Raw genomic sequence first — 14,527 nt, 5'->3', positions numbered from 1 at the left:
TAAGAGTTTCTCTTTTTAACTTGGTATCATTGTTAGTTCTTTACGGGATTTGTAGATTCATATTGGTTATCCTCAGGTTCAATAAGACTTCCTCTCCTATTCTTTCACATGTAGCCTACTATGAGCATTATGTATTTCTGCACAAACTAATCCTGATTTCTGAGTTCTTGTGATATTTTTGATTGATCGACTGGCTTTTCTATGTGGCATTGCAGGCTTTTCTGGAAGTAGACATTGTTGCTTCTGGAGGTACATTTATTGCTTTCAAGTTGTTTATAATTTAAATCACTATTCATTAGAGTTGTATTCTATTAGTGCAGTATCGTATGGAGTCAATTACTAATTTTCAAGTCAAGTATGAGAAATTGTGTGTTTAATAATTTATAACCGGTTTAGAGCCTCATGCTGCACTTCTTGCCATTATCAAATGAGTGGATGAATAAAACAGGACATGACCTATTTGTAGTTCTTGTTCTGGAATTTCAGGAACCTATACATTTCAAGAACCATTATTGATTGATAAAGCTATGCAATAGATTATATTACATTTGTTAAGATGTCACATTGTTAAGATTTACGGGATAGTAATCAATAATCATAGCTCGCTCACTCAATTGCATGGTCCAGCAATTGGAGCAGCTGAAGCTTTAGCTTAACAATAACTTACTCTGCCACTTTTCTCTTTGGATCTCCTTCTTTTTCTTAATAGGTACCAACGAGCAGCTAACTACCACCATACACAAAGCCTCAACTCCAAGTAATATTCACCAAATTATACAAATCAAACTTTCCCGTTTTAGGTTTACTTTGCTGCGTTTCTACATTAAACGCATTTTGTTGGATCTATTATTGCTATCAGTATTTAAAAATGTACTGGTTCCCCCCATTCAGCCACCTTAGGTTTCTTCTTCAGCTGAAAGGACTGATTTACACACTCATGTTCCTGTTACAGGTACAAAAGAATATTGATTGATTTTGCGGAAGCACTTGATCAGACTTAGAGTAAACTCAATTACTTTGATGAACTAGAGAATCTAAGGTTTGATTGCTAGCTTGACTGGATTTTTTTCTTGGATTTATTTTTCCATTGTCTTGTAAATATGCATGCTCTTACATTTACTAAGAAATTGAAGGAGTAGGAAGTGTAATCATGGAATAGGTTGAATTTAGATAGAGTAAATCTGCTAAAACTCCAAAAATATTTAATATCAACAGTTATCAATTTCAAACAGTCCATCTATGAAGTTAGTCAATATTGTTATTGTTAGTATTTTGCAATACTTGAATGTGAGAGAGGAAAGTGGAGAATTGAAACTCTATTGATAGGCTTTAAATAGGCAAATAAATAAATCTCAAAATAATCGGTTACAATTCATGCGTGATGGGGGTGCAATCCGTTGGGAACACAATCACTGAGCATGAGTTAAGGAGACAATTAAGGAGGCTGAAAGTTTGAACCAGGACCAAGACTTGTTGGATTCGAGATATGAAGAAGAGAAAATTAAGCAATTTGCTAATATTGACTTGAGGAAGTTGGATGTGTATGTGGGCCAAAAGTCCAAAACCAAGGGACTACATGAAAGAGGTGGGTTTTTGAAGATTATGAAGAACTGTATTGTATTTGACAAAAAAAAAAAAGAATTGTATTGTAAAATGTTGGGGTGGGCAAAATTCCATATTAATAAATGTTATGCTAGCTGGGAGACAACGATAACTAACGTGAAATTCAAGTCGGTTTGGGATCAAATCCATTGTAGTTATTATGGGAGCAATGGTGTTCAATGGATTCTGTTTATGCTTGTATGCGTATTTGTGGTTTTTAATTATCTCCTTGACATGCATTTCTAGGAAGTTGAAGACGCACAGAAGATTAGGAGAACAGTTATTGACTGCTTTGAGAGTGCAGAAGATATGAAAATGGTGATACAAGAGATGCCTCAAGTAATGTCAAAAAAAAAAAGTAGAAAGTCCTTAAGATGTTCTTGTCTCTTGTGCTATATATTTGCTCTGAGCAATCCCAATTGACTGATATTTTTTTTCTAGAATTGCTTGGGGTAAACTTGGATTGAACTACTTATGCTCAAATTATTTTGAATTATTTGGTTATTAATTACTAAAAGCATTCATAATTATTTGTTGTTTTGTATATGTACCTGCTAGTTTGGTTAACTTCTATTAATTTATGCGAACATAGTAATGATAAATAAAAGTAAAAAAATATTAAGACACTGCCAGATGAAATTATTTTATATTTAAATAAAAATATTATCATCAATAGAATGAGTATGAAATTAGTTGTAGATGAGCTGGCATTTAAATTACTTAATAGCTACGTATTAGCTGCGAGATTGCTCGCAATATTTTCCTGCCAATCAGCTAGGAAATAGATGTAAACTTTCCTAGTTAATAACTAGTAAAATAAAAAATTATAGTAATATATGACTTGACTTTAACCTGTAAATAGCTAGGAAACTTTTCAAATTTGCCTCCGTTTAACTGGAAAAATATTTGGAAGCCAATCAGCCACTCAAATCAGGCTACCAACAATCTGGTAGCCAAATGCTAATTTTTTTCTAGCTAAATGCAGTTTGCTGGCAATTTGCTACGAAAATTTTGGAGGCTAATCTCCGAATTTTTTGTTGTGATGTATTCTAATTTATTATTGATTTGTTCTAATTTTATTGTCGTGTCACACTCGTGCCCTCTACTATATCATGTCGTATAGCAATTCCCCACCGGAAAAAAAAAAACCATTTCCATACACATAATAAGGAAATAAGAAATTGAATTAAGTAAAAAATCAACCAATATAAATAAGGAAATAAGAAATTGATAATTCAAAAAATAATAATTATCATCAAAATTAGACTCTAAAATCTCTATAAGAAAATGAAAGTCTAAAAGCGCTATTCTTAATTTTAATAGGGTGAAACCAAACTTCCAATGTAATTGTGGACAATCCAAGCATATTGAGAAGCTCTATGACTAACTTTGAATGTATTATCTCTGTGGTTATATAGAACTAGTTCGTTGTAGGACATCAGCAAAACCTCATTAATCTCAGACAAGATGAACTGCATTGGACTGAAGTAAGGAATCATATGGGCGAGATTTCGTTCAAAACGAAAATTGAATAGTTTAGTCCATGATGCTTGAGCTCCAAACTCCTTCATTTGCCAAACCACAAATCCCTTCTCGCCGTCATTTTGCAAAATACACAAGGAGTCCTTCAGAACATCAAGGAGTGGAAAACAACGATCTTTAGCATGTTGAGAAGAAGGAGGCAGTGACAATTGTAAATACTCTTCTCTCCCCAAGTTAAGTGAAACAACAATGAAGGTTTTGGTCTTTGTTAATATTAACCAATTAAGTGCGCCACTCGCATAAACTCCATTGCTCATTGCGCTTGGCCAAACCCTATTTGGGAGATCTGGGAAAGATTGAATCCTTCTCCAACAAGTACTGCCCATGTCATAAATTTTCACCACATTTTTCTCAGGCTCTTCTTCGAGAGAATTTCGCATGTCCATAATAGCCACCATCTTATAAGTTTCATTCATACAATCATATCCAAACCCAAAACTATCGTCCGAATTATCCTCAAAAGGTTGTCGTGAAAAAGTCAGAGGTGGTGACATTGACCATAACCCGGTAATTGGGTTCCACAAACGGACCCAACAAGAATATGATGATACATTTTCAGAGTAAAAATATCTCCGTTTGGCAAAAGACACCAAGCCGTTGCAGACTCCAATCAAATTGTAACCACTCTCTATTGGGTATAGATTTCCCTTTTGGGATGAGAACAACAAAGGAATAGAGTAAATTGATACATATGATTGATCCAAGGATTCATTGCCCGCGTTGTAGGACTCGGACAATAATTGGATGTGTGCGAAGTCTCTAATGTTGTTATCTAAAGAACAACGAAGGTGTCGTTTCACGAATTGAGGATTAGAGATTATAAGATTCCATGACTTGCACACGAACCTGAACCGCATGAGAGATTTCACCGGAAGCAATAACAAGATTTCTCTAATGAGTTCATCGGGGATAAGAATCGGAGGCGGCAATAGCTCTGCTTCTCCAACAGGAATCTTCATGTCGGGCGGTGGTATTCGTTGATTCTACTCATTTATGCTTATATATATTCACTGAATCTGATCAAATAGTTACCTTTTTTATCATATTACTTTAGGACTGAATTTATACGGATTTTTTTTTCTTAATCAGGTATCTCCTCATTAAAGATTAGATTATATTAGAAGTTAATATATATATATATCAAATAAAAATTTACCCACCCTGTATATATTTTTTGAAACTATCCACTTGTATATAATATAAATATAAATTTGAGTCTTCACTCTTCACTCTAAAAACAGTAAAAAGTGAGGCAGTCAAAATTCCACACTCTGATCTCCCTCATCTTTATCCACTTCTTGAGTTAATTTTCTCAATTTATCACTACATTTTTCTACTACGTTCATCTGGGCAGTTTGCACTCCATACCCTTTGCTGGTTTTCTAATTTCCCTTGTCCAATCCAGCTCTTAATTATTCATTCTCTCATGGCTTTAAATGTTTATTATATTCTCAACAAGCCTACCCATTGCTAAAATTTCTTGGAAATTCCACAATTATGATATTTCTCCTTTCACACTCAATCAAATTATGTCATGTAAGACTAAACAGTGTATTTCTTTTCAATTTTAATTTAAATAAATATAAATTTATGATGTGATTGAAATAAATTGAATGTTTGTGTAAAAGAACTTTACACTCATAAGTCATTATGCATCAACATTTTTCATCAATCATCATATTTATTAGGCTTAATACATCAGAAGGCCCCTGAAATTGTAAAGGGAATCAGTTTCAGGGCCTGTAAAATTTTCGCATCAAATTGGGTCCCTAAGATTTTTTTTTAATTCAATTAAGGCCAAATCTCAATTTTGTCCTAGTCATCAGTGACACCTGGCTTTTATAAGTTTTTTTTTAATTAAAAAAATAATTTTTAATTCCAAGTCAACAAAATAATCAGAAAAAAAATTTAAAAAACTTAATAAAAACCTAATCTAATAATCCTAAACTAAACAACCTAATAATCTAATAAACCTAATTTAAAAATCTAATCATCAACACCATATCACCAACCCAGAAACCCACCGCAACCCACGCCACCCTCACCCCCAACCGGAAACCCACCCCCACCAATCGCAACCCACCCCACCCTCACCCCCAACCCCACCCAGAAACTGAGCCCACAAAGAGAAGATGAAGAAGAGGAAGAGGAGAGGGAGAGGAACAACCTTGCGATCAGATCTAGGCAAGAAGAAGCACCACCAAAACCCAGCACCCAGCTCACTTTGTCATCATCTTCAACATCTCACCCAGAAACTCACCCACCTCGTAACCCACCCCACCCTCACCTGCAACCCACGACAGAAACCACCCCCACCCAGAACCCATCACAACCCACCCCACCCCACCCGCAACCCAGATGGAGGACAAGAGATAGAAGAGGGAAATGGCGCCATCATCTGAGTCTGTTCCGCTCTACCTCATACCACCACCACCACCCCCACCGATTCCCCTTTCGTTTGCTGCTATTATTTTGGTTGTGGAATCCATGAATTTGACAAAATGCAGAAACAAGAGTTTCCTCTCTCTCTCTGTTCCTCAATCGACAATCGTACATTCTCTTCAAATCTGTTTGCCTTCTTCAAATACAGATCCAAAAATTAGTTACGTCTCCAACTCTCCATCCTATAAATTTGCAGTGTTCTTTTTATATAAAAAAAAAAAAAAAACATTACTTCACAGAGTTCTAAAACGGACAGTATCTGTTATGTGATTTTTTAGTTTGTTTTACATTTCAGTATTTCCTTCTTTTATATGGCTATGATTGCAATTTAATTGAGTTATTGAGATTTTAATTATTATATATTCTAAATTATTTTAGAATATCATATTATTTAAAATAATGGGATTCAATGCTTCATATTTGATTCACAATCAACGCCACACACATCTATCCGTCTTGTTCTAATTTTCCTCCTAAAATTTGAAGAACATTCAACAAATTAAATTAAACAATTCAACCTCCATCTACCAGGCGGACTTGGGGATAACCAATTCATCCTCCGTTGCCTACTTTCATGCATCCTTAATTTCAGTGATTAAGACTGTGTTTGTAAAATAGTTGGACTGAACGTGAAAGTACGTTCAACTAACTTTACAAGTGAGTTTCGTTCAGCTAACTTGCTTTGGAAATCGGGAATCCTACGTGAAATCACGTTACAACTGAGTTGAACTAAAAAACAAACAAACACTAAAACGTTCATTTGAAACCGAGTGCACTGATTCACCCAATGTCAAATACCAATTGTTGTGCCTATAATAACTGTAATTAAATGAGATACTACTTTGTTAAGATTTATTTTCAGATTAGGATTAAATTAGAATAATATTAATTATTAAAATAATCAAAGATTACATTTAATTTAGATGTACTTAAGATATTCTTTTTGAACTCGTACTTAAGATATTCTTGATCACTTAATTTTAGGAATTAGATTTTATCTTAAAATATATTTATTATTTTTCTATTATATTTTTAATCTAAGAGAGCATTATCAATACTAATAATAATTAGTTTTTAATTCTTTAAATTATTCAGATTTGTAAATCTGTTGTACCTATTCTTTAAGCAAAAGTCTATTGATCCATTCTTTGGCAAAAGACAAGCGCATGATTAGAGGAGAATAAATAGGAATTTGGTTGCTTGATTCACTGACAGCAACAAACAACAATTAGATCATTTTTTCCATTCACAATTTATCTCTCTATAAGCATATATAATCATAACAAAGTTTGGACTACATTCATATAACCAATGGCTGATAGGATTAGCGAGTTGTCAGACGAAATTCTCCTTCTCATTCTCTCGTTTCTTCCAACTGAGATATCATTAACACAAATCATGTTTCAAAGAGGTGGAGGCCACTTTGGCTTTCAGTCCCCACCCTTGATTTCGACTGTGACAGATATTATGAACGTGAGAAACAACAGTGTGGCTTTGCCAGTTTTGTATGGGCAACCATTCAGGCACGAGGTCCGCACCAACCAATCAAAGGGTTTCGCCTCCTCACAAAGGCGTATTATGACCAGCGATGGTTGAACAAAGCAATACAACGTGGAGTTGAGAACCTTGAAGTTGAGTGTCACCCTTCATTCTATTTGCCTAGCAACATCTTCAGCTGCACAACACTTGTTTCTCTCAAGTTGACCTGTGCATTTTTTCCAAATAGATATGATCTTTCTTCTCCTATTTACCTTTAATCCCTTAAAACCCTGAGAGAAGTTGTCTTTTTACCGGCTCAAGATTTTATGGAGTTTCTTTATGGATGCCCAATTCTTGAAATTCTGGAAGCAAATGATGTAGTCTTTTATGACTCTTTATTCCAACGGAAATTTAAGAGTTTATCCAAGTTGGTCAGAGCAGAGGTCTTTAAACTCAGCTGCCATCTTGAGGTATTTTTTATTCCGATGGAAGTTTTTTCTAATGTGAAGTTTCTGAGCTCAGACCAGGTTAGTATATGGTAAAGGAGGATAATGTTTAGTGTGTTTTTTGTTTTCTGCTTGCTTGTAGACTGTGGTGGTGATAATAATTTCTCTTTACAACTCTTGCAGTGGTGTGGTGAAGACATTCCTATGTTTCCCAATTTAATTCATCTGGAGCTCATTAACGTCGAACTTAAGCTATATATACTCAATTGCAGCCCTAACCTTCAAATATTTGTCTTTGATTTCAAAGATTCTTCTTCTGAGCATTGGTTCGTTCCGGAATGTTTTTCTTCACAGCTCAAAAAGTGTGTTATTGCAAATTATACAGGCATGGCAAATCAGATGAGATTTGTTAAGTATGTTATGCAAAATTCAACATCTTTACGCACCATGACAATAAGTTGCAGTAGTGAGGATCAGCAGAAAAAACTTCAAATGTTAATAGAATCATGCCCGCGGAGCTCTGCAACCCTGTCAACTTTTATTTAAGTAATGGATATCATATGCCTGTTATTGTTCCTAGACGGTCTGTGCCTCAGTTGATCTATCATGTTCTTATTTAGCATTGGCTTAGGCCTTATGTTTGAGAAGCTTCACAATATAGGCTCAAGATACTTGCTCTTTCTTAGCACCATCCACTACTCAATATATTTATCATTTATTCTTTCTCTTTGCTCACTTCTATGCAAACAAGTGCAGTTATTTGAATCTCAGGCACTCCTGACATCCCCTTAAAACAAGCTAGCTTGTATCCAATATAAAAATACCTTGGGCTTGTGCATACTTTTTGGACATGATCATCACAAAAGTTTTTCAATATTGCAGTATAAACTGGCATAAAGAGAAGCAGTTTATAATACAGGGCTGGCACTGAAGCCAGGAGAAAGGTCTACTAGTTCCTACAAGCAATGCTAAAATACTTAGTTCTATTTTTACATTGTAATTGCTTGAGACAATTGACAAACCTGATTTCACTGGTGTGTTTGCAGTTGACAAGGATAATAGCGGTTATCCCATTACATAACATGCAGCTATACATGCTCCTATACAAATATTAACTGTCAATGTACAAATTTGATAAGCATGCTACTTTCTAAGATGTATAGCAGATAAAATTCCATCTTAATTTCCACTGTTTTTCTGTCAAAAAGCATCATCCTAGGATCCTCTTTTTGTTGAAAGAGATATTAATCATATTATGAAAGCCTCTGTGTGAAACCACTTCTATTTCTTATTTCGTAGATATGTAGAGAACCAGCTTATATTCACAACTGTTTTAGAGTGACTCATAGGGATAAAACCCCATATTTTGCTGGTTAGATCACATGGAAACCTGTTTCTTTAATGTCCTTCTCTTTTTGTGTCAATCTGCATTGTGCAACCTAAATAAATGTATGGAGTAGTTTTAGTTTGCTTCTGTTTTTCCTTTTGAAAAATAACTGTTACATGTTTGAAATATAAATATGCATTGTGCAACGGCAGCCTAAGTTAAATGTTTTTCCTTTCTCTAGTAGAATTTGAAGCTTAATTCTTCTTAATCCATTAATCATTGTCTATGGAGTAAATGTATATGAAAAGGAAAATGTATTTATAACTCACACTATCACATGCCTATTTTCATGTTCAAGTTGAACACCGTTAATGATTGTTTGTAAATTCTTTTATTACTTTTTCCAAGCTTCCTTTAGAGTGTCCAACTTTTTTAGGAAGTCATGAATGTTATTTATCATAATGTCGTCTAGTAGATGGCTGATAGTTGTAATGTACACTTCTCTTTTCTTTTCAACAATAGGGAGTAATAAGCAACATGTCATAGATTATTGTAACACTTCGCAAAATCAAAGCTAACCAGAGAGAGCGTAAGTAGAGATGCCTATGGTGCAGCTTAGTTTGCAAAATTTGCAGGATAAGCACCTTATGCTTAGAAGCGCATCACATTTAATATAGGAAGAGTGAAAAAACATCTAAGCATGTTAAGCTTCACCATAAAACCTTTTACAATCACTTATTCTCCCACAAAAGCTACTACAAAACTACTAGTAGTATCTTATTCTAGAATCACTTTCGCCCTTTAAGTGAAAAAATATACTTTGCATTCAGCCGATCATGCTTGTTATTCCCTATATAATCCTTAGACAATGATTAATGGATTAAGAAGAATTAAGCTTCAAATTCTACTAGAGAAAGGTATGTATCTTTTTAATAATGAGGCTAAAAAATTATTCAATGATAGAGTTTATTTATAGAAGTTTAAATGGAAAATTATTCCCTAATTTTATTTACCCGTCAAACAAACTTACTCATGGTTAAAGATTAAACTCTCCAAAGATCAACCTCATTGCTTAACATATTGAAAATGGTATCGAACTTCATGCAATGTTTCATGACTTCTAAATATTGCCACCAAAACAGTAATGCACAGAGACTAACTTGGACAGAAGGCTTAATACATAAACCAAAGTCTGAAAAGACTGAGACTACCTTAGTGCACATATATCACGTGGAAAAAGCCAAATTAATATATCCTGTAGGAGAGAGTGGGATCGAAAAATGAGTGTTATAAACATACTCATGCCATGACACACTGGACCTTGGTACAAAGCCAAAGTCAGTAGTATACAGAACAGAACAATGGACCTTGGTATATCTTAGCGTGGATGCCATGGTTGCAACACATAATAACTCCACAAAATATCAAACAAATCCAAGAGTTTCTTCACACATAAATTTACCGTGCTAATAAATTTAAACACCATTGAGCATAAACCTCAGCTTGAAGAAAATTGATTTGGATATCAATTAGCGACGTGTTCTTTTTGTTCTTATCCCTCAGTTACATATGAGCATTCAGATTCAGACCTGTCAGGTCAGAATGAAAAAGAAATTCCTTAGACAATGAAACAATCAATGTTCAATTATATAGCTAGGCTTTCACATATTTTCAACAGACACCAAATAGTAACAAAATCAATATATAGATAGATAATCTTTAGTAAAGGTTTAATTTCTTTTTTTATCTGCGTTTTGGTACTAGACCTACAATGACCAAAGGGAGGCTTATAAATGAACTTGACTCGTTAGGATATGGAAAATTCTCACTTAAGCTTGACAATGAATAGAAATTTTTTACATAGTAAAAACAGCCATTTCATATTCTACAATGAAGGTCTAATTATGTGTACAAGGAAAAGGCCACACCTCAAGATTCAATAATCAAATGCTTTTCTCTGCAAGACCATTTTATTTTGCCAAATTTGCTTCTCTCCATATTGCTTTGACTTCATCTGTCCGGAACCGCTGGGTGAATGTCGAATCCTCCAGCGGAGTTGATGCACCGTGGGCATATTCAAGGAGACCAGTATAAGCGATCATTGCACCATTATCAATGCAGTACCGATCATCGGTGGCAAACAACCTTCCTCCACGTTCAGAGCACATTGTTCTCATCATCTCCTGCAAGCGCTCGTTGCAACCTACACCACCAACTATAAGAACATCTTTCGAGTCACAATGAGCCATGGCTCGCTCAGTTATCTCGACTAACATGGCAAACAACGTCTCCTGCAAAATACTAAGAAATATTAATTTGCAAGTTTATTATTTATAACATACAAGGAGGGAAAGGGAGCAGCAAAATCAGACTTACCTGCAGAGAGTAGCACAAATCTGCAGGCGTGCACTCATTATTTTTAAGCTGTTCAGCAGCAGTTGCTTCAATATAGCTCAATATTCCACTAAAAGATACATCCATCCCTTTGACAACATATGGAAGGTCTATAAATTTCTCTCCTTTCTTTGCAAGCTGAAGAAGAAGAAAACCATATAAGCCAAGTTGAGACAGATCAAACTATGACAACATTATTCAATTAAGCACAATACAACATAATACATGTAAAACTCCAAGTAAAAGTATTGAATAAGAAAACATTTTTCAAGTTTTTCATTACATTAAACATAAGATAAATGGGGAAATAAGTAAAACAGATAAAAACCAAGAAAGATTTCCGTGCTGGAACTTGAAGAAAGAATAGGCAAATACAATTCATTACTGCTTAAGTTGCATATAAATAACAGAAAACTAGAAGCACCAGGTTTGATATCAGAAACAAAAATGAAGAGGACAAACTCATTCAATTTTAACTTCCAATGTAAGACCATACAAGCAACCTCTCATATTGTAACCCAGCTAAGGGAAAAGTACAACAAAAATGTTCCATATTCCATACAAGCACCATAAACTACGTAAAATAGATAGTTAGTGAAGCACCTGCTCAATGTTATATCCAGGACTAGGATCATTAGAAAGAGTCAACACCCTTGCAAAGCGATCCAAGCAATTCCCCACAGCAATATCAATGGTTTCCCCAAAGATTCGGTAACGCCCTTCACTGTAAGCAATGACTTGAGTGTTGCCACCACTGACATACAGAACAACAGGATCAACAGCACCGGTGACAACCCTTCCCATCTCAATATGTGCTACACAATGATTGACAGCAACAATGGGCTTCTTCCAAAGCAGTGAAAGCACACGAATAACAATAGCAGACACTTGTAATGGAGCTCCCATGCCAGGACCCTTGGTGTAACAGATGCAGTCAATATCCTGTGGAGTGACCTGTGCTGTTTGCAGAGCAGATTTGACAAGGGGAAGAATGTGTTGGAGATGGTGCTGTGCTGTTTCCCTGGGAAGAAAGCCTTGACCAGGAGGAGTGATGTAGGTGTGGCGTGGGTTTGAAAGAATGGTGCCATCCAATGTCACAACCCCAACACCAATCTTGTTAGCTGAACCCTCAAACCCCAAAGCTATCATTTTCTTCATTTCCACTCTGGGAAAAAAAACAATGTTTTCATAATCATACTATCATTGAACCATTTGAGGCACTGGTTCAAGGTATATATAATAAAAATTACACACAATACATAGATTTCTAAGCTTTAAAGTTACACATTAAATTATAAAAGGAACCAATGCAAATGCAAATGAAAACTGCTTAAAAAGGAACCAATCTTTTGACATTGAAGATAGCACAATACAACGCGAGTCATCACAATCTGCAACTAAAACTGGGCCTTGATTTATGATCATGTTTCACATACTGGTATCCATACAGATTGAGCCAATAACATGCCTCTTGTACTCAAAACAATACACAAGCATAAGTACATGACCACATCTAAATTTGAAAGAAAACAAATAATTTAAACAAAAGTATCCATCCAATTAATAATTATTCCACATCCAGACCTTATATATCAGTGTGGCTAAACATAAAAGCAATTGTGTACTAAAATATATTGAAAATATTTATTTTTTCAAAAAAGAGAAATATTATAGATAAAACCATGAGAGAAAGTTTCTCATGGAAATAGAAGAGTTTACATTATAGTCCAAGAAGGAGAGTGGACGTCTTTCATAACATCAAAGAAAAATAACATAAATATAATACAAGTAAGCATAGCTCACAGCCCAGCCTAAAAGTCAAGATTAGGATAATTGAGTCAATGACCAAGACACGATACTACATAGCAAAAACAGAACCAGGAAGAATTGGCAGATGCAAATCTTTTCTCCTCATGGTTATAAATCATTGCAAGAGTAGCAGATTGAGTATTAGCGAATGTCATGTATATCCCTCTAATAGTAGCTGGGGTGGTTATGCAAGGGAAGCCCCTAACTCACACCATTTATCTACATACGATACAAAATCTTCATTCATATGTAACACCTGTATTTTGCTTCTTAAATCAAGGTTGTGGGATTAATTTGATGAACTAAACTACTTCAGTCTTCCCTCCCCTCCATCCTTCTATGTTGTACTTCTATCTATCAAACCCTAGATAGAACCCAAACCCTTTTCTAGAAATTTGAGAAAGCATTACCTTTTGAGTGACTGAGAATCACAAAACCCAAACCCTTGTCGCGTGCGTGACAGCCGTGACTGAGAACAGAGAGAACAAGTGTGTGTATGAAGAAACTCGCTGAGCAGGAAATGAAACTGACCGGAGTCGGGTGGTGGTGCCGGCACTCTGATATGGATAACTGCTTCCTCCTCGTTCCTTAAACCTGGGAATGGGAATGGGAATGGGAATCACAAGACCCGTTTATGTCTGTGCCTTACTTTTTGCCGGCTGTTTCTCTTTCTCTCTGGGCTCAAAGTTCTCAGCCCAAACCCACCACCCGGTAGCATATAGGCCCATCTAAAAAAATGGACATGAGATAATGAACATACTTGAAATATAATAACTTTACATTTTTTATTTATTTAGTATGTTTTTCTTTATTACTTAACAAAGGTGGAATATAAGTATATCCTGATAATTGGTTTTGACTTCACAATCAATTCAAGTTTGCAAGAGAGCAGAAGACAACTAAGCATTTCTAAATTCTAACAGGATGTGACGCATTTGTTCTGCTATTAACAGTATTGATAACACCCCAGGCAAGTTACTTTCTCATTTACTCAGCAACTCCTTCATCCCAATCCTAGCTGAGAAATCTTTTGAATATTCTTCCCTTGCCTTGTTGGCTAGTGAAAGCCATTTCCAAAAGGTTATTTGTTTGTTTATTTAACCTTTCTTTGTCACATCTCCACTAAGGAAAACCCATCTTTGCTAAATCAGCCGTAGACATCACATCACTAACCTTAACATAGCAGTTTTTCATCTTTTAACATTGCCAAAAATTAAATAGTGATGTGTGGACGGCACACTCAATCTCACTTGCAGAGAGTACAGAACACGATGTGGGCATAGCATGCCCATTGGTTCACCAATAAGTCAAAACTTACATTAAAATGTGTTAAAGATGCTCCAAAAGGTCCCATAAAGTCCATTCAAAATCATTAAGGAACCTCAGTCAACTAAGATATGTCTGTATGAAACTTCCTCTTTTTTTAGGTCACCACAATATGATAAGACTAAATATGTATGTGTTTAGATACCATTGGACTATTTGA

The 14,527-nt window shown here is 35.2% G+C and overlaps 2 protein-coding genes across 2 annotated transcripts; both read right to left on the bottom strand.

Annotated features, from left to right (window-relative positions):
* Positions 1–2,918: 2,918 nt before the first annotated feature.
* Positions 2,919–4,103, bottom strand: LOC130727281 (F-box/kelch-repeat protein At3g23880-like). Its single transcript, XM_057578388.1, has one exon. The coding sequence runs from the start codon at positions 4,101–4,103 to the stop codon at positions 2,919–2,921; it is 1,185 nt and encodes a 394-aa protein (XP_057434371.1).
* Positions 4,104–10,069: 5,966 nt separating this feature from the next.
* On the bottom strand, positions 10,070–13,674 carry LOC130731360 (uncharacterized). The gene is made up of 5 exons (XM_057583628.1): positions 13,452–13,674; positions 11,836–12,397; positions 11,215–11,370; positions 10,767–11,129; positions 10,070–10,427 (listed from the first exon to the last, which is right to left on the bottom strand). Exons 2-4 carry the CDS (start codon positions 12,388–12,390, stop codon positions 10,809–10,811), a joined length of 1,032 nt encoding a protein of 343 aa, XP_057439611.1. The 5' UTR covers positions 12,391–12,397; positions 13,452–13,674; the 3' UTR covers positions 10,070–10,427; positions 10,767–10,808.
* Positions 13,675–14,527: the final 853 nt, after the last annotated feature.

Source organism: Lotus japonicus, chromosome 1, assembly GCF_012489685.1.
Source record: "Lotus japonicus ecotype B-129 chromosome 1, LjGifu_v1.2".
Lineage (NCBI taxonomy): Eukaryota > Viridiplantae > Streptophyta > Magnoliopsida > Fabales > Fabaceae > Lotus > Lotus japonicus.
This window is presented reverse-complemented; position numbering and strand designations above follow the sequence as displayed.